The 20,999-nt window shown below is 38.8% G+C and overlaps 2 protein-coding genes across 4 annotated transcripts in view; one reads left to right on the top strand and one right to left on the bottom strand.

Moving 5' to 3' along the window:
• Window positions 1-2,774: 2,774 nt before the first annotated feature.
• Window positions 2,775-13,474, bottom strand: DUS4L (dihydrouridine synthase 4 like). Of its 3 annotated transcripts, none has more exons than XR_007907389.1 (7): window positions 13,105-13,247; window positions 12,739-12,860; window positions 9,251-9,371; window positions 7,675-7,797; window positions 6,287-6,513; window positions 3,395-4,934; window positions 2,775-2,790 (listed from the first exon to the last, which is right to left on the bottom strand). XR_007907389.1 is itself a non-coding variant. In XM_051805153.1 (7 exons), the coding sequence occupies exons 2-7, from the start codon at window positions 13,212-13,214 to the stop codon at window positions 4,687-4,689; spliced, it is 951 nt and encodes a 316-aa protein (XP_051661113.1). In that variant the 5' UTR covers window positions 13,215-13,239; window positions 13,376-13,474; the 3' UTR covers window positions 2,940-4,686. The 3 variants fall into 3 exon arrangements, 2 of the variants coding, with proteins under 2 accessions (XP_051661113.1, XP_051661114.1); XM_051805153.1 differs by lacking the exon at window positions 2,775-2,790 and adding an exon at window positions 13,376-13,474 and having other exon boundaries at window positions 2,940-4,934; window positions 13,105-13,239; XM_051805154.1 differs by lacking the exon at window positions 2,775-2,790 and having other exon boundaries at window positions 2,940-4,934; window positions 9,251-9,368.
• COG5 (component of oligomeric golgi complex 5) overlaps window positions 13,435-20,999 on the top strand; it is a 182,459-nt gene continuing 174,894 nt past the window's right edge. Inside the window, exons 1-5 of the mRNA XM_051805124.1 lie at window positions 13,435-13,609; window positions 14,422-14,561; window positions 15,479-15,536; window positions 18,543-18,597; window positions 18,708-18,777. Of these exons, the coding sequence (XP_051661084.1) occupies window positions 13,555-13,609; window positions 14,422-14,561; window positions 15,479-15,536; window positions 18,543-18,597; window positions 18,708-18,777 (378 nt within the window). The 5' untranslated portion in view covers window positions 13,435-13,554. The remainder of the gene's footprint in view (window positions 13,610-14,421; window positions 14,562-15,478; window positions 15,537-18,542; window positions 18,598-18,707; window positions 18,778-20,999) is intronic.

Here is a 20,999-nt window from a genome sequence, read left to right as displayed (position 1 = left end):
AGCTGCCAAGCAATGTCTGGATGAAAGGTTACATCCCAAATAATTGTTTATGCATAACAAATATTGGAGAGGGATATAACCAGCCATTTCAATCCAATCTATGCAGTGGCAACAGCCTGGGTTTTAAGTAATATTTCTAACATGTTTTCATAAACATATTTGATCAGCAGCATAGAGAAAACATAACCTCTTGTCCTGGTTATTATATTTTAGCTATTTTCCTACAGCCACTATACTTTACTGAACCTGCTAAAGCATTAATACTTTCCCTCCTTTAATTCCAGTGCAGTTTCGATTTCTGAGCTGCTTACTCAGCTCTTACTAGCATTGTAAGCTGTCCCTCCCAGTAGCCCAGCCTCATACTCACAGAACTATATTTGCTCATCCCCACTGCCAGAGACTCAGAGTCTGCTTTTTCACTTCAGGGGCTTCATAAGATCCCAGAAAAACTCACACTGCAGCTGACTGCTGTGCATTTCCACTGCAGCTGATGTGTGTTCCCCACCAAACTGGAATGAGATCAGAGGAACAGAGAGAAGCCCCCTGCAAACATCTGTGAGACTTCTCCTGTTGAATGCACTCTGCCACTCCTGGAAGGAATTCTATCTGGAGCTGTAGAAGTCTGTGTTGTTAATCTAAGGCTGCCTATCTTATAGTGAACCACTGTGTGATGAATATGATACAATACAATATATAAAAGGGCTGGCTGCTTTAGGGAAAAAACTCACAAACCTGAAAACATTACAAACCTTAAAGCATGCGGACACGTTGTCCAGACAGAACTAACTCGTAATTTTATTACCCCACGTATATACAGAACAGGGGGCTGAGCTATCAGGCCAGGCCAGATATTTCTTATCCCCACACGTACCACACACGCCCACGTGACTGCTTTCAGTCACGAAGGACAATAATGCCTCAAGCAGCTTTCCAGCTTGACCTTATGATTCTTTTCACACTCACTAATCTTAGCTCTGGCTAGCTCAGGACCACGATACCTTTGCTTTAGGATTTTCTTCTTTTATCATCCAGGTGGCCACTGTTGTCTGTCTAGGTGCTCCTACACAAGGAATACCTTCTTCTCCCACCAGTAAGGTGACAAAGTATTCAGAAGCAGAAATAGGAAATGCCTGTGTATTAGCAGATGGTTAGAGGACTGAAATCAGACTAATTTACTGCTGAAACAATGGCAAAGTTTAAACTTGTTCTATTCTACTTTGGCTCCTATGATAGCTGTCTCATCATCACACACTGCTTTTGCCCAACCATCAACCCAAGACAGAGAAGTGACCTAAGAAATGTAACAATAGGGAATAGAGAAAATGGGATTGTATAGTCTTTGTGAGGGAGCTGGGGTTATTTCAGCAGGGTAAAGCTGCAAGAAAGTACAGCTGTTATGAGCATATGGCATTGTTGTGCAGAGTGGCTTAACATAAAGAGTGAGATCAGTTACAGGAGGCAAAGGTCCTAAATTACGAAACAATGCTTTGTATCTTAGATTACCTGTGGAACAACTTTTAAAAATTTGAATATTAGAAAACAGGAAGACTGAGCACCTGGTGATGTTACAAGTAACACATACAAGGAAGGACTACATCTAGTGGCTTTAAACTGGAAATTAAGACTTTTTCCATGTTCATATGGTTTATAATGAGAAATATGACCATATCCTAAAACAACACTGGGAATTAAATAACTCCCATCTTTAGCAATTTATGTATATTTGAACAGTATTTTTGTTCAGAGCATGGCTTAAGACTTCAATTTTGCAGTTTATTCTATGGCAACACAGTGAAGTGTGTTCAGATACATGCAAAATTCACAAGGGAAGGCATACAATTCATTTCACCCTCAAAAAGGGATGATAAACATCCATTGTTGACTTTTATGATGCATAAAAGGCCAGATCAAACACTCCTTAATTATAACCAATATTAACAGCAACCTAAGTCTTGTACTTCAGGCAGAAATCCCTGTGATTGATCTCACACAGGCACAACAACTGCTGCCTTCAAAATCATCAAGTATTCAGTTCCTAAATAGGTCAAGGTATTTCAAGTCCTCTAAAATTCAATTTTCCCACTACTAGAAGAAAAAAAAAAAATTGTGTTGATTATACTTTTTTTCTCTGCTCCTTGTGGCTAATGGGACAGTTTGCAGCATGTAACAGTTGGTACCCAACATCAATAAAATCTTAAGAAAATGCTAACAAAAGACAGTTAATAATTTCACAAGTCCTCTTCTACAATTCAGCTGTATAGTTTTACTTTTTAATTTGTGGCAGAAGGCTGGAGATATTTTCAGACCTGAGGAGAACTGAGCTGCACAATAATTGGATGAACTTGAGACTGGAAAGTTGACAGCACAAAATACAAAGTCATGCAGTTGGGAAGTAAGAACTTTTTCTGTAAAACTGGAAACTCATAATTTACATGATGAATATTAGTTGAGGAAAAGTGAGGCATTAGAAGAAGTATTATCTGCAGAAGATATTGCTGTGAGTTTACCTGGAATATTATACAAATTTGTGCTCATCTGATGTCAAGAAAACATCAGAATCAAGATGGGTGAAAAAATAGTTGTCTGAAGGAATGGAGACACTATCACAACAAAAAAACATTGCAGAGATTGTCTCAATTAGCCTAGGATAGCAAAGCACGTCTGTAGTTTTCCATTTATTAACACATCAGGAAGGTGATCGTATCAGAAGAGTTATGTAACTTTGCTGTCTTAAATAGTGAACTAGACTTGATGACTCAGGTCATGCCTTTCAAACTTTTATTCATATGTCTAAATCAGTGATATGGTTTGAAGCTGGCTCCCTGCCAAGTCTCCAAACCTTACCACAAGATGTCCCGTCCCCCCCCCCTCCAAACCTCAGGGAGAAGAGGGAAAAAACAACCAAGAAAACCTGAAACGAGAGAGAGACAGCTAAAGTGATATATATAAATATATTTACACTTATGTTACAGGTATATACAATTGAAATATATATACAATTTCACAAGGGAATGGGAAGGGGGAAGGGAAAAGGAACAAAACCAAAATAATATATATATATATCCCAATTAGCAGTCAAATATCTATCCTCTAAAAGAGTTAGCAAAGAAATAGCTCACTACTCTCCTGGGACAACCGAGGGTCACTCCGGAACGATCGCCGGCAACCTCCGTCTCCCAAGGTCGGCAAGGCCAAACCAGGCCTCGCTCCCCAACACGGCAGACTCAACAGCAGGGAACCTGCACCTCCAAGCTGCCGGAAGGAAAGAGAGCGAAGGCCTCTCCTCCTTTCTTCTTATACCCTGGCTTACGTAAAAATTGTAGGGAATACTGGGTAAATCTGGGCCCTTCCCTGGTTACAAACTGGTCACCAAGGAAGGCCTAGCCCAAACCACCACAATCAGACACATTCATAATGAAAAATGATCAAGTATTTAATGACATTGCATTAAAAAAAAGAGAGAATTTAAGATATTTAAACTATTAAATTATTTGTGAGTAGCATCAAAAGCAACCTTCCCTCCTCTAGATTGTTGCATAATTAAAAAAAAAAAAAATCACAATTCTATAAAACCCAAGAAATTTATTTAGAAAATTTGGAACTATTCACAAGTATATTCATAGAACAACCACAGTCAAAAAAACTAGGCAATTTTTGGTATAAATTTCTGTGTAAACATATAAAGAAAACAAATTATTTGATTACAAGTAATTGTACTGCACAGTTTTGTGACATTTCCCTTGCAGAACAAATGCAGCTGGTGTGTAATGTTTATCATCCTGTTCTAATTTTCACTATTTCACTCCTATACAGTGATTCAAAGCCAAGTGGCTGTCATGCTTTGATAAGCAACACGCCAGTGGGCAGAAAGGACTACAAGAGCCCAACTGAGAGAATCTGTCAGCTTTTCTTTGACCTAAAAAGTTCTGGTGTGGTAGATGATAGGGATCTTGTATACAATTATAATACGGTAGATAAACAAAACTGAATTTAGTTAGATTGAACTCTCAAGTCTTGTGTTTTAATTTCAAGCTAAGTTTGTACTTAGTTTAAACTGCCTCTTCATTTTACTTTTTCTTTCCATCACTGTTTATCTATTCTGTATTTCTTCTGCTATACGAAGTATGGAATTTTTCTAAGTTGTAAGTTTAGAAAGTTTTAGTCTGCAAAAGGAACATCTACTTTAAAAGAGGATAGTATGCTGGGCTTCAAAGCGTCACAGTCTTAAAGTTTGAAAATCTACTCAAATTTAAATTCAGCTTATGTCAGTTAAAGCAAAAACTTCTATAATTGCTCCCTTTGTATTCTTTTGGTCTGAAATTACTGGCATTATTTAGGAGGATTTTAGGAGGTTTCATGTAAGAAAGGCCCTAGTTTTGCAATAATATTGCTGTAAGCAATTGTCTGGTGAAAAGTTAAATTACTGGAGCCTTACAATAATATACCCTCTATGTAGTAGTGCACTGTAAACTGAATTCCATATTTGTGGAATCTGGAATATTTTCTAGAGAGAAAAATGTACACATAAAAATACTAAAAAAATAAATTACCATCCTAATGATGTTATGCTGTGTTTAAAATACAATAGATAAATGTGACTAAGAAGTAGGAACCCAATTAAAACTTTAACAATGTATCAACAATTGCAAAATACAAGTTTACACAGAATTAAAATAGTTCCATTTATCACATACCATAATGGTCATTCAAGTAATCTAGTACTGCTGAGGTACTTGATAAAACATTAAAAACTTTTTTTTCTTGTTTTGAAGTTATCCGTTCCATCATGTACATTAAGTGGTGGTGGAAACATGTAAAAGGAGTTCCGTGCTCAAGAGCAATGTCAACCCAGTCCTGGATGCACTTAAAAGGTGTCTCTTCGTATCCTGCAAACATAGCTGGATTTGCCAAGAGTCCTCTAGCCACCATTATACCTTCAAATTGGAAATTAAAGCAGTAAGTTACATTCTGCCTTAAATTTGATGTTATATCAGAGAATCTGCAACACCTATCAACACATTACACATTCCAGAAATTTTCAACAAAACACAGGACACAGAGCCCTTTCTTCCCTACTTTTGAAACTGCACTTAAATAGTATTTTGTTTTTACTTGCTACACACATACAAGCCTGCCCTCATAACATAAAATGATAGACACAAATATGCTAAATTTAGGGTTTTTTTGTGCAACTCAAGTCTACTCACTGACCTAGAATCCTTCTTCCAGTAAGAGCTCAATAGCTCAATTCAGTAAATATCAGGACTCTTGATCTGCAGTAAATCTTTCTGAACAAGACAACTGTAATCCCATATTGTCAGATCATTTCTATCCTAGTTTTTCTGTGATTAAGGGACTCTGTTTTCCTGCACTGTTGATATATAATCACTTAGTATTTTCTTTAAAAATAAGATGATAAAAATTGAAAAATTTCTTTTGCCATTGTACATGACAGAAAAAATCTTAATGCTTTATATTTTTGCTACTGAAGATGGTCAGCTGAACTATGAGAACATTTTTGAGCGTGATGCGTTTCCTTCCTGCTTTGTTTTGGGGGGAAAGCAGAACCGCAGTTTAGTTCAACTAATTTGTGTTTTTGCTAATAAACCACAACAGTGTCAGCAGAAACCTTCCACACGAACTTTTCCTTCTACCACTGTTCTCTATCCTGTTGCTCTCTAGTTGAAATATATTATGTGGATACAGATCACCTCTTCAAAAGATATACCAAATTTCCATATTGTCTTGAAACCAAAAACAGTTGCAGGAATCTGTTGTGACTAAGTAACTGCAGAACACAAATTTTACCACTGAAATTAGAGTGTAATGTCTCCTTGAAGCTAACCATCTCAACTGTTAAGTATCTGGCTTAACAGTATTTCTTTTTCCACTGTATTATTACCGCAAGAAATCTGCTCCGATGTTCAGGAAGTAGAGATTTCCAAGTGGAAGTTTACAGTCCTTTAAAAGATGATCAGTTCCATAAAGAGATGTAATGAGTGTCTGAAAGTCCCCCGGACTCCACTACTGAATGATGAGATAGCATAATTAAGCAAAGAGCTTTTGTAATTTGCCTCAGAAATCATTATTTGTGGCTTTGAACAGCAGTGCTCTAGTGCTCTGATGATTACAAGTGATTCTGTTTATGAGCATCTAAAACACGCTCTTTCATTTGTCTCCTCAAAGAGTGAAAATCACTCAACTCATGTCCTACTTACAGCCAAAATAAATACTTTGAAATCTGATTTGTACGTTTACTTTGAAAATAGAGTATGTTCAATCTTACCATCTGCTTCTGTCAACTGATGAACATTTTCAGCATCTTTTAAAGTTTTAACGTCTCCATTAGCCACAACAGGTATAGATATGCTTTGTTTAATTGTTTTAATTGCATCATAATGTACAGGCTGATGCCTTTCTTCTATACTTCTCCCGTGTACTGTAATCCATGAAACTCCAGCTGCTTCAGCTTTTTGACACAGGTCAACTGTTCTTTTTAAGTCCTCATGGATCCTAAAATTCCAAGGAAAGCAGTAAGTAGTAGGTTACCTGGACTATAGAAAAAGCCTTCCTCCATAAGAAGTTACCACAGATTTGTATAAATAAGAGTATAAAGACAATATTATGTTGAAAGACAGTGTTTGGGGTTAAGACATATGAGTTTAATGTATGGAAACTGCTATTTAATTTAGCATTTCCCAATTATATGACATCTCTGTAATATACATAGTAAATTTTATAGATTGAGAAGGGTACCCAAAATTCTAAACCAAACACCACAATTTTGCATATTCTGTGAAAAAAAATCCAACTTATAATAGTTCCCCTTTCCCGAAGAACTGGAAACTGAGTTGAAACTTAACTGACCAATATGCAAAAGCCACACAGGATATGTGGTGAAATAGTGAATCATGGAATGGTCATAGAATCATAGAATGGTTTGAGTTGGAAGTGACCTTAAAGACCATCTAGTTCCAAGCCCCTGCCATAGGCAGGGACACCTTCCACTACACCATGTTGCTCAGAGCCCTGTCCAACTTGGCCATGAACACTCTGAGGGATGAGGCATCCACAACTTCTCTGGGCAGCCTGTTCCAGTACCTCACCTTTCTCACAGTAAAGAACTTCTTCCTAATATCTAATCTAGACCTGCCCTCTTTCAGTTAGATGCCATTTCCCCTTGTCCTGTCGCTACGTGTTCTTGTACAAAGTTCTTCTCCAGCTCTCTTGTAGCCCCCTTTAGGTACTGGAAGGTGCTCTAAGGTCTCCCTGGAGCCTTCTCTTCTCTGGACTGCACACAGAGCAATGCAAAACAAGTCTACAGAAGTTTAGAAACTGATGAACTGTGGAGAACAGCTCACAAAGTAAATTCTTGTAATGATACAGACTATGCATTGCTTTTCTTTTATGGAACCCTTTATCTTTTATATTGTACTTTTATGTTGTTTGGATTGCAAGAAAACTCTAGCCTACAGTATTTTATCTGGGTAAGGAGTCAAAGGCTGTGCTAGTTCTGCTATCTAAGTTTGGGACTACTTGCCCCAGATAGTCACATGTCAGGAAATTACTATAAAGTGTAATAATACATTAACAGAATGTTATAACTATTACACTAAATTGTTTCTTTAAAAAAATAAAAAGGATTCTTCCATATACCACTGAAGTTAGACCTACCTTATTTTAATAGACACTGAAAATTTAGGGTTGTCGATCTGATTTCGTACATGTCTCACCATATCTTTAACAAGTTCTGGTTTATTTATTAAGCAAGCACCATAACCTTCTGCCATGGCCCATCTTTAAAAGAAAAAGAACATTTGTATTCTAATTTGAAAAAATGCAGATCAATTTCAGTCAAATACATCAAATTTCTTTCCTTATGACCTTCAGAAACCCATGTGGTTGAATAACAAGAGATAGTACTGGCTGTACATTGATTATTTGTTTGCAGTTTCATAACATTATTTAGATCCTGGTTCAGTCTGCATTGTGCTGTTAGAACTTTGGACAAGTTACTGATCTCTTTCAGTTCAATTTTCTGTCCACAAAATGGACTCACAAGGAAGATAAATTAAAATTTAATCAACAATGGTTTAGATCATACATAAAATAAATAGTTTGGTGTTTCCCCTTCTATTGGATCATGGATTTCTTCTAAACAGAAAATGACTTTGGATTGAAAAGTAAGATTTTTGAAGTGCAAGTGAGGATATTATTTCTGTTCTCTCTCAACTGCAAAACACTATTTAGATTGGCAGGAAATAACCTTTGCTTCCAGTTAAGAGCAGCAGTTTTTTTCTTAAATAGTTTTTTTTATAAAGGTACATGAAGTGCACAAACTTTTGTTATTTTCAAACCAATATGCAGAAGAAACAAAGGACTCAAATGTAAGCATATATTTTTGGCCTAAAAGGAAGTTATAGGTTGGCATACTTAATGGTAGTTAGCTTAGGAAAAAAAATACACTTCCATTCCGAAGTCTCAGATCTCTCCAGGAAAGATTTTTCTCAAATACTGTAATTTTAAGTCAAGACAACCTAATTAGAATAGAGAAATTAAATATTTGTACCATATTATTATCTTTTAATTTCCTATCTTATTTTTCAGGTCTTCATTTAGAAAAACACTGCCTGACAAACGTGTAATAGATGATTCTTAATTGAACCAGTTAGCAAGGATCTTCATTTGTTCATGACTACTCTGTTTCACTGTTAAGACAAGTGAGAAGCAGATCACTAATTTGCTATACTTATAAATCTAATACAAGATAGAAGAAATTGTTTTCTGCACTTCCTGAATAACGTAACCTGTATAATTTTATATTAGAGACTATCGTTCACTTGCAGAAGTTTGAGACATCAGGCACTTGCCTCATTGTTTTGGGAATTGCCACATCATTTCTCAAAACACTCTCCAAATTATTTGCAGCAAGCTCTTTTTGGTAATGCATATTTAACAGCTGTTGAGAAGGGATGGACACTTCACTTCTGAGCCAACACTGAGTATCTCAGAAATGAAAAAAGGCAAGTTGGTAAAGAGACATGCTTTTCCCAGTCTCACCATGGTGACAGGCATCTCAGAACACTCAGAACAGTGTCTTGCCACATAGACATCTCTGACAGGTTAAAAAGCTGTTTCTCTCTTGAAGTCTATTTTTAGGTTAAGACAGAAATTACTACGAAAATGAGGACCAGCATTCTTTAGTCTCAAATTATTTCATCGTATTTACCCATCTTTTTCAAAACTTTACCTCTGAGGACAACCACAGTTTAGGTCTATTCCATCTGCAAAAGGACAGACGATACGTGCAGCATCACACAAAACCTGTGCTTCTTTAGCAGCGAACTGAACAATCAGTGGATGATCACCTACTCCAATGAAAAGATATTTAGAGATTTAAAAATTCCCAGAAAATAAAAAGAACAAACTCTAAATTTTGAATGGTTTTTTGTATATTGAACAGCTGTCCGACCATGGTCCTGGGCAACCAGCTCTAGGTGACCCTGGGTGAGCTGGGGGGCTGGATAACATGACCCACAGAGGTCCTTCTAAACTTGACTGTTTTATGGTTCTGCAAGCCCCAGATCACAAATAAATAAAGGCAGCTTACTAGGTGATACTAAATGAGTATGTCTATTAAGAGAGGTAGAAATTCAGACAAATATATGTGCCCTACACAGCTGCTGGCTCAACATACACTTTTTCTGACTGAAACCAGTCAGTTGATTATCTTCCACAAAGATCACCTATGAAACTATGTATTCTCTACATTTCAGCAGCCTTCATGCTTCCCCTCCTAGCCTGCCCCTTCTTGTCTGCATGCTGCTCCTTTGCTGTGCTGACATGGCTGTCTGTCTTGCCAGGTGGGAAACTTGCTTACAGAACCAAAACCCTTCAGAAAGGAGCTAAACCACCCACAAGCTTTGCCCTTCCTCATCTCATCCCATCTTTTTCCTCTTCTGTGCCAGCATGGCTGGTTTTTATCCACAGTGTGATAAGCAGAGTTGGAATGAGTGCACATGCACAGAGGCAGCTTCAGCAACTTTGTCTCAAGTGAGAAACCAAAGTGTCAGTGCTCCTCAGCTTGGGTCTGCTGAACTACTTCTGATTTACTAAGCCCCTGCAGAGAGCCAAATGGTCATTTGGAACATGCTCTCCTCTTTTACAGCTACTGCATTACATTAAAGGCATCTAAAAATACCTCAAGCAGTCTTAGCACTCACTTTCTGTATGAACAAGTGCTGCAGTTAAGAAGAGGGGGGATATCTGAGCACTAATGGAAAGAGATGATCCAACAAATACACAGAGCAAGTGCACTTCTAGCAGTGAAGAGATCACAAGTGTTTCTGAAGATTTTTTTTTGTTTTAGAGGAAAGTAAATAGTTCTTGAAGTAGTGGAGCTTAAGTCAGAAAGGCCAGCAGTACCCTCTCAATCATGCTGAGACACTTCTAGGAGTTATCTAAAAATCCAGCAAGCAAAAAATATCCCATGCATATTTTCAAAACAGTGTCCATTTAATACAGTGCTGTAGCTGAAGATTTACATCGTTATAGCTAATATTTTAGAATAATCCCACACTCCTAGATTTTTTTTGTTGAGTATTAAGTGATAAACATACTGAGTCTAGCCATACAAAATTTTTAGCAGCAGCCACAAAGAGCATGTATCTCTATCTGAGAAATACATAACAGAGAAACATTAACGCAGAAGAAAACAGAAAAGAGAAATTTCAAACATACTCTGCTAATTAGAAGACAAAATCCCCAAGCAGCCAGCAAGGTAAACATAGAACCACATAAAATGTATAAATGCTAATAATGTAAATACTATAATCTGGGCAAAGTATGAGGCAGTGTTTTAGAGGCCTATAAAATTAAGGCCAGCGTGAAAGAAGGGAGAAGGGAAAAGATGTTGTTTACAACCCTTAAACATTTAATTCTGTACCCCTTGTTATCAGGTAGCAAAGGTACAGCATGTAGCTGTAAAGGAGAACTTCCTTTCCCTGTCCCTGCACCCCTCAGAATATACATTTCGGACCTGTGGAACTTCAGTGCCACCAGACTTCAAGTAGATCAGAAGTGTAACTAAATTCGAAGGGGACTAACTAGTAACTGTGGACCTTTGAGCCATATATACTGTCATTTATGTTCTTACTCATTTATTTTTACACACAATGAATTATTCATGCTTTTTTTGAAGTTCAATTCTACTAATAAGAGTGTCTACCTGTGTTTCCCCATGTGACTTTTCTCTGTAACTGCTCTGTTCTATTTGAATAATGCACCATAGTAGTCAGTGCATTTCAAATAATGAAAGATACTTCCCCTATTGCATATACTTATGAAACCAGAAATTCTGTGGTCGGAATAGATTAAATCATCACGCTTCATAGATCCTACATGCTGATCTTACTAGCCCATTAGCAGCACTCTTCATTCTTCGTTGCAGCTTATACCGGTTCATTCCTTGTTATACTGTTCTACTGCAGTCACTTCACGTCAGCAGATCTCGCGCTTTACAGCCATAACTCTACAATTCCTTATACTCCTTATTTCTGTATGTGTTCTGGTTATGTTTCATTACCATGGCTGAAGCTTTGCTTCTCCCCATTGACCCCAGCCATGCTTCAACTTCCCAGTCTTTGTGCCTTCTTGCTCTCAACATCTCAAGTTGTCCATCAACAACCCCTTCCACTTTCTACTCCAGCTAATATGAAACCCTGCTTCTTTTACAAATCCTTGATTCCACCGTATCAATGTCTGGTCTATTAATTTTTTTGCCTTTAGCAAAACTCTTGATTTTGCTATAGACCAGAAAATTTTTCCCAGCAATGAGTTAAATGTTTGTAACTAAAACACACCTGAAACAATTGCTGGGAAAAGAACCTTGCTGCCATCTTGTACATGGTCTGGCTGGGATGGAGTTGATCTTCAAATTTATTTAAAGTTTGTTTATAGCAGCCTGTGTGGTGCTGCGGTTTGGATTTTGTGACAAAAACAGTGTTGATAATTCACAAATTGTTTTGGCGATTGCTGCAAAGTACTTGCACAGTGCCAAAGCTTTCTCTTTTTCTCACTCTGCCTTCCCCTGCCCCCAGCAAACAGACTGGAATGGGCAAGAAGTTTGTAGTGGACACAGCTATGGCAGCTGACCCAAACCGGCACAAGGAATATTCCATGCTGTATAACATCAAGCTCAGCAACAAAACTGGAGTGGTACGGGAAGAAGAAAGTGGGTTGGGACATGGAATTTGTGTTCCAAGGTGGCTGTTGCTTTGAAACTGGCTGGGCATTGGTCTGCCAGTAGAAAGTGATTGCCTTTGCATCACTTGTTTTTTTTCCCCTCTTTCTTTCCTTCACATATAAAGCTGCCTTTATTTTGACCCATGACTTTTTCCTGCATTTGTTCTTCCCCTGTGCTGCTGGGAGGATGGAGGAGGAATGAGTGAGCAGCTGTGTGGGTGCATGGATGCTGGCCAGCTATGTGTGGTCAACCTATCATGGATCCACGTCAGTTTGGAGGCCTTGATTTCAGGTGGAGCCAAGGTTTTCCACTATTTCATTTGACCTACTATCACTGGATTGTGCTTACTCTCACCTAGAATTTTTACAATCAATAAGACACAGTATACCAAAACTGTTAACAGATGTCGTTGTGACAGACTTCATATACTTGGCCGATTTGGCTTATCACCACTTAAAACAGTCTGACAAGGCAATGGTTTATTAAAGAAATACCTTTGTTTGTTGTGAATTCGCTGTCTCTTGCTTTTCCAGATCTCACAAAATCTGCTGCCACTATCATCGGGGTGTAACACAAATCGCAACTGTATTTCCTAACCAAGGTTCTGAAAGCCAACCTGCAGACATAAGAAAATTAGGAGGTAAATTGTAAAGGCATTTTTCTGATGAGCTGTTCTAAAATGCTGTTGACATGCAGTACCGTGGGGGTGTTCAGTTATAATCGTAAGATAAAACATGTCCCATGTCTACCCCTGTTTTAAATAACTAAAAGAGAAAAAGATAACCACACTTGTTTTTACAGTCAAGATAAACTTCCTCAGAGGAAATACACTGAAATCAGCTGACATGACAGCTACTTACTTTGAATAGCGGACCATGGGGGCACATATCTTCACAACTTGCCCAGAATGAAACAAATCCATGGGATCTTTTCGTCTGCATTCTTTAGCTTCTGTGGTGTCACCAATCATGTATAATTAACAGTCCTTTTGGCATCTGGAAAAACAAACAGCGTTTGAAACGTAAGTAATTCAGTTGCTTCTCACAGGCCGTGCTGCAAACATCACTCTTTGAACTGTGGCGGCAAAAAAAAAAAGCGTTCCGGTGAAGCGTCCCGCAGGACATCGCTCACTCGCACGGCGTCAGGAAAAGGAAGTCCCTCCGCAGGAGGCCCCGCCGTGTCCCGGCTCCCGCGCCGCTCCCGCCGGGATCACCACGTGCCGCCGCCGCCGCCCGCCCCGTCGCGCGCCTTCGCCATCATCGCCGCGCGCCGCGTCCCGGGAGTGACGCGCGGGCTCCGGCACCGCCAGCATGGAGGAGGCGGGGGCGGCCCCGGCCCCGGCCCTCGCCGAGCTGCGGGCGGACGGTGAGGCGCGGGCTGGGGGGGCACTGCCGGGCACAGCCCCCGACGGCCGCACCGCCCGGGGGGGGCCCGCCCGCGGCGGCCCGGGGAAGACGGAGGGTCCTCGGCGAGGGCGGTGTCGGGCCGGGCGGGTGGAGCCCGGGGAGGGGCGGGCAGGGAACCCCCGCGCTCTGGAGTCACGGAAAGTTTGGGTGGCGGGGAGGGAGCGGCGGCCGGCGGTCCGGGGGAAGCGGCCCCAAAGGGAAGGAGTGCAGTGGAAGGAGAGGCGAGGGTGCTCGATGGAATTTGTAGTCGGTGTCTGGGAACCCGGGTCTTGCTTGATCCACAGTCATCATTGCAGTATCATTTCTTAATGGTTTTATAAACTCACACTGTTGTGAGAGTCTGGTATGATTTCATGAAGTTGTGCCTTGTGCCACGTGTCAGTTCCTTGGAGGTGACTGGAGTGTGTTTGGTTATGGGTACAAGCTCAACAGCCTCACCCTGATTAATGCTGTAAAGTTTGAAAAAGAAGACACTGACCCTTTTTAGTATTTTCCACTCAAGGTTGTCGGCAATAAAGGAACAGGAGTCTTTACCACCATTTCCAAAAAAACCCCCAAAATACAACAAACCCAAACCCCAACCTCACTTATCAGCTCCAAACCTGTTTTTCTTGTTTGTGGTGCCTTCTCGCGTTTGTATTATGTGATGAAGACAACATACACTGTGAAATCAGAGGAATCGAAGGTCAGATAACTAACTGTACATTGTAGGTCCATAAATTTTATTTAACCGTTCTGATGCATGAATATAAAGTCTAAATCTTTTTTCAGAATGTTATGCTGACTTCTTCAGAGAAGACTTTGATGTGAAAGCTTACACTTCCCAGTCTATCCATCAGGCTGTGATAGCTGAGCAACTGGCAAAACTTGCGCAAGGTATTAGCCAGTTGGATAAAGAGCTGCATGTACAAGTAAGTTTAAAGCATACCTGTTATTCTGGGGTGATTCATATAAAATATTTAAAAATTCATTAATCTTATGATCTTGTGAGTTCTGAAATTACCCACTGTGCTCTGCAAGTAGTAACTAAAAGTACAACTTCCAGCTAAATTTTTAGTAATTCTGAAAAGTCAATTAAACCCATGCTTCCTATCAAGAAGCCACATACAGTTTCAGTTGCTGTAGTCTGTATACTGAGATACATATCTCTACAGTCTCTCTGTGTGCTACTCTTCTTTGCAAGAATGTTTCTTGAGTCTTTCCAAATGATCATGTCAACTAACAGATGTTTTGGAATGACATTGTGAGCAGATAGGGAGAACTTGCACCCTTTCATTCTCTGCTGGAAAGTAGCTAGACTTTCCTGTAGCTAGGCGAATATAAAACCTATGTTAACGCACCTCTACACCTTTAGAAAGGCTTTTGAGTTTCGATAGTAGAAGACATTTTCTACGTGGAAACTATGAATCCACAGTGGACCTTGCAATGGGTTTGTGCTTCCTGCCTACCCCGCTGGCCAGTTCTTTGGGAACTAGTTTCTAAATGTCATAAATATAAAAAAAAAAGTAACTATATGTTATTGTTGTGTTCACATTTACAATTACATATGAAGGTGTGTTGAAATGTGATTGCTCTGTTGGCTTTAATTAAGTTGTCAGCTACGCTGATCCTCTTCTTGTTCTGAGCTTGCTGCTTTTGTGAATTAAAACCCTTGTGTTCCGAAAACCCCTTCATCTTTAAGATGTACCTGCTTTTTTCTGTGTCTACCTAATGTAAGGATGGTGATACTTAAATACTTAAAGTAGGAATGATGACGATATATTTAATCCTCATTTTAAGTGCATGGCCCCATTTTTCTCTGTTGATTTTTGTATTCCGTTTCTTTAAGGTTGTTGCAAGACATGAAGATCTATTGGCCCAAGCAACTGGAATTGAATCCCTGGAAGGTAAGTACTGTTATATTATCCTTGCTATTCCTACAGTGCAGGAAGCATTTTTAGAATCTGTGCAGGGAATATCATTCACTGCCAACTTTGGCCCCTCATGTTGAGGCTAGAGATCTGACTTCTGAGAAGTAACGTGACAGCTTTTTTTTTTAATGTCAGTAGATGGAGCTCCAGGGAGAAGATTTGGCTGATAGTTATCTGTAGTGACTGCTTCACAGGAAAATGTATTTCAATAATTAGTTCTGAGGAACTTTAGCAATCAAGCCTTTTTTGGCCTTTTAAAATATTTTCCTAAATAAACCTAATTTTGTTGCAACATTGGCAGATATCTGTTGTCGTAAGCACCACTTTATGTTGCATATGAATGTGATGCATGGTTTGCATATCTTAACCAAAGAGGCTTTAACACATAATCTAAACTGTGTTGAGATATTTTTTCCTTATAAAGGGCTACTAAGTTAGATACATACCTTTGTTTTATTCCACTGTTTTGAGATCTGGTTTTGAACATAAACTGCTGACTTTCAAAGACCTTACTTAGGAGCCACTGAATCTGTATAGAAAATGGTTGCAATATATTGGCCTCATGCCAGGAGCTCATTAAACCTGCCATTCTGCTCTTTATCTCTTGCTGGGAACTTCATATGGTTTTGTTCTGTTTTGGGTTTTTTTTTGTACAGACAGATACTTACCTCTGTGAAATGCTAAATTGCATATCATGTCAGCTCCAAGCATGTCCCCTTTTCCCCTTCCATTTTGTAACTTGCTAAGTAATTTATCTTTGTTCCTTTTTTTGCTTTCAGGTTTTGGCACAACCAGAGTTTCTGGTTACTGACAGTTATAGTATATCCTTAGCCTTTGGAACTTCTTGGATACAGTATTTGATTGTCAGCATTTGTCTATAGCTGTAAAATTAAACAGGTGGCTATTTAATCTAGCAATGGTGGCTGCTGAATAAGTTTTCAAACAGTTGGAGAATCAAGCATAGAACACTGAAATATGTGTTCATTCTCCAAATAAAATGTAGTAAATCTCGTGATTGATAAATACCGTTCAGTCACGATCTTCAACAATTTGTGCTCAGTGAAATTGTATTTTCTGAAATTATGGTTGTATCTGAAGGCATTCCTTCCTAAAACTGCTCTGAGGAAAGAATGATGTACTTCAAAACAGCCATTCACTTAGAAAAGTTTTCTGTAAGGCAGGTGTGGTAAATAATGCATGTTTTACAATAATAAACCCAAGTAAAATAAAATCCAATTCACCTAAAATTTGTTGAAATTAGTCCATTTACTTAGGATTATGTTCTTAAAGGAAACACTGAGTCAATCTTAATAAGAAAATGTGGATATCAATGGATTTTTTAATTATGAAGTTAGAAATAGCTTTTGGTATGTTTGTCAAGAAAGTTAGTAATTGAAGATCATGGAGCTAATTTACAGCACACATAGTCATTTGGTTGTATGCAAGTGAATCTCATTAAATATTTCAAATTGATACACCCAGCTTGTAGAGTCCTTTCTTTTTCTGGCTTGCCCACTTTTTTAATGGTACACTGATCTGGAATACTGTAACAAATGTGGATACAGCCTTCCCAAATCTTCGTTCGCAAAGCCTAGCCATGAATGAATAGATCTGGAATACATATTCTTCTCTGTCTAGTGGTAGTTCTATAGGTATCTTGAGCTGCTTGTTATCTTAAGATAGGCTAAATGATATCATCCTGTATCTTCCATAGCCAATGGAGAAGGTAGATTGCCTTTTCACCCATCCTTATTCTGCCCTCTGGGAAGAGGCCTGCTGTATGCTTGACAGCAGTTTCACAGCCATAGGTGCAGCAATGTTGTGCCACTGGCCCCTCCCCCGTTACTGCAAAGTAGAGTAGAAAATGCAGTCTATTTTGCCAACTTTTCACTATAACTCGTATCTTCATCCTCTGATGTGGGAAAATTGCATGCTGGCCATTCCATGTATAAATGCCAGAGAACCCATGAATCTGTTGCTAAGCCAAGTTAATAATTCTGAAACAGGGAGAAGATGGAAATTTACATATTTATACAAAGTAAGTGAGATATAGTCACAGTACAGGACGACCCGAATGTAACTATTAGCAGTAGTTTTGTTTGTCTTCCATCTTACTGTATCATGCTGCAGTTTTACCTAATTTACTGATGACGTGCTTGCAAACAGAGCTCTACAAAAATGTAGTAAGTTTGAGTATGCTAACAATAACTGGAACAAAAATAATTTCATAGGCCTGGGTTTGTGTAACTTAATTAAATTTTCAGTAGGCTGATTCTGTATTGCAAAAATGACTGCTATCCTTGACTACTTTGTTTGCAATTTAACAAGAAAAAAACAAACATGCTTGTTGGCTTTCCTTGTGCTGCTCTGCCAAACTAATCTGGAATAAACATGATTAGGGTAGTTTGCTCTGTTTGTAATCTAAATTAGATGACCTTACAATGACATTGATACCTTACTTTTTGCTAAAGATGCTTATGCACAGGAAGAAAACCTTAAAGGAGAATTTTTTATTTTCTCAGTCCTCTTTGTCCATCGGTTTCTCTGAACCATCTAGTCACTATGTCAAATAAATAGTGTTAAATGGGTTGTACCATTTTTGTATATCATTTTCAGTTGTTTGTACCAGGTTTTATGCCTTTGAACCACAGCCCTGATTGTCATTCTTTTAGAAAGTAACATACTCTAAATATTATTTGAAACTTCACAAGTGATGGATTTCAGAATAGTATTTCTTCTGTATATTTCTTCTTTATGTTCTCTACCAATAATTTTTCCATAACATTCAATAAGTGACCTATTACCTGCTCAGTTTATTCCCTAATATGCTGCATTAGTCTGTATGAATGCTTTGTTGTCAAGGGGGAAACTGTTTTGATTTTTTTTTATGCTATGGTAGTCTGCAGTAGTTACTATGATCTGAAGAAAAACTCCTTGTAATTGACGAGTGTTCCATGTAAAAAAAACTGCTTTATTTTGCAGGTGTCCTCCAAATGATGCAAACTAGAATTGGTGCTCTACAAAGTACTGTTGATAGGTATGATCTTGATGATGCCATTCCTTCTGTGATTAGAAAGTATAAATTCTTATGTTCTATAATGCTATTTATTAATCCTGTTATAAATAAATTTCTCTTCTTATTTTTAGAATTAGAGTCAAAATTGTTGACCCCTACAACAAAATAGTGTCTCGCACAGCTCAGCTAGCAAAACTTCAAGTAAGTTGCATAAAAAACATATTTTAAAAAAACCTTTTTGAACCTGTGTTATTTCACAGTTATCACACGAGTGGTCTTTTTCTACTCCAGTAGCCTGTAGTTTGTTGTCAGTATTTCTCAGTGAAAATCAGTATTTGTGTGTCTCTTCATGAGCTGCCGAGAGGTGCTTTATATTGCAAAGTAGGAAAATGATCTTTGCACTAGCTTAAGTGAGAGATGGAGGGAAGGGTTATCTGAGTACAGATTAATTAAATTCTCATTACTGCTTGTGTAATTTTGGTATTTAATGTTATGGTGCTGTTGTGCAGAAGATGCTTTTTGCCCCTAAGTTAATGCAAGCTTGGCTGCAGTTTAGTAAAGAGTTTGGGAATTAATTCTTGCCAAATAGCAAGGATGCAACTTGAGGAGTCATTTGTGTTTGTGGAGTTTTTGTAAGCCCGCATTCATAGTTGTCCTTGTCATTTAAGTATAAGTGGAGTCTAGAGGGGAATGTAGATCGCTGTTAGAGGATAGCAGTGGGACGGAGCTTATCACAATCATGGTGAGATAAGTGTTGAACACTTCCATGGATAATTTTATAACTGTTGAAAACTATTCCGTAGATCTTCAGGAGTCATGTGTCTGTATTCTGTTAAATTTATGGTTTGAAAAGCAACACAACTCCAACCCCACAAGTGTTTAGTGAATTATTGTTTGAACTATTTGTCTTTGCAAGTTTACCTTAGCTTTACAGAACTAGGAACTTACCTTTTAGTAGCTGAATTTTGAGCTGTGGATGTACACTCAAGTAGATTGCCATCTGCAAGTGACTGCTGTTGTAGAGTAGATTAAGCTGCAAACTTATGCAGTTTCTAGTCTGGGGGCTGGTGGAGCAGCTGCACTGCTCTCTTGGCTGAACTGCTCTTTTCTACATCACTTTCAGTAGCAGTGAAGTTCAGCAGGAAGCTCTTAACACTCTGTTCAGCCAGTTTGGCTGGCCACTTATCCTGCTGTTTTCCGTTCCAGCTGTTACAGTTTTTGTCACTGGGTAAAATTCCGTGACTTCCATGTGGTAGGTTAGGTGCAGATTTTTTGTTGTATGTTGAATATGTGGAAAAGGTTGTGGGAATTTGGGTCTAAAGATGAAGGTAATTTCTGCCCTGCCCTTACACAAAGTCAAGCTGCAGAAGGATGTCTGAGAAGAATGAGTCCCTCAGTTTAGGAAATATTTCTTGGGTGCTCTTTGCTTTCTGTTGACTGTAGCAGGGTTACTTGGGTTTTCCTGTGGTGTGAAAGCAGCGTCCATCCAGGGTCAGCATTACTCAGGCTGTGCCAGAGGATTTGTAATATCTGACTTTTCTTGCTGTAAGTCAGAAGCCTGCTAGTCTATCCTTCCTAACATTCAAATCCACTTGGATGGGTACCACAGTGTGTAAAGAGGAATGATGATTCCAGCTTTTCTGCTAGTGAGAGTCCATCCTCAGCATGAGAGCAGCTCTCCCTTCCTTATGTTGGCAGATACTGAGCGAGTACTTTATGTTACACTACACTGCAGGTCAGGCCACCTAAATTATGACATGAAGCTGGACTTATGGAGAGCTGAGTCAATAGGAAATCTCAGCTCTCCTGCTTCCCCAAGATGCAGTCCTGTGGTGTCCTTTACCTGTCTGACTCATTTGTTGAGGATGGGAGGGGAACAGCCCAGAAGACAGTTTGCTTTCTGGCAGTGGCAGGGCTTAGGACATGAAATTGCTTCTAAATGTAAGACTTGTGGCTTGGGACATTTTCAAATGTAGTAATGATATCAGCTGATGTACAATTGGTAGAATAAGTAGAAAAAAGTAGATAGCTAGTAAAAGAGGTTGCTTCTGTCAAAATCTGTAGGGTCGGCAGGTATGTTTTGCTGAAATGTGTGGTGTTGCAGGGCCTCTTGTGCTCGTGATGGTGTTATTTTAGTACCTCTGCATTGATTGCTATGGGACTACTCACAAACTAAAGGAATATTTGACTTGCATAAAGCTAGATTTTGCCATCCTTAATTGTTTTTAATATAGTACAACATTCTCACTTCAAGTAAAACTTCAAGTCTGGTCCTGAATTCTAAATCTCTGCTGTGTGATTCTGTATATTATGTCTTGCTCTTCTTTTAGAGCTTCATGGCATCCCAAGGGAGCAGCAGACTCAGCAGGCTTACTTCCTGCTTTAAATCATACTGTCCTCTTCTGACTCTTTCCATAGTCGAT

This window comes from Manacus candei, unplaced genomic scaffold, assembly GCF_025592945.1.
Source record: "Manacus candei isolate 608988 ecotype Guabito, Panama unplaced genomic scaffold, ASM2559294v1 h1tg000063l, whole genome shotgun sequence".
Classification (NCBI taxonomy): domain Eukaryota; kingdom Metazoa; phylum Chordata; class Aves; order Passeriformes; family Pipridae; genus Manacus; species Manacus candei.
Note: the sequence above shows the minus strand (reverse complement) of the source record. Positions and strands in the feature narration are given on the sequence as shown.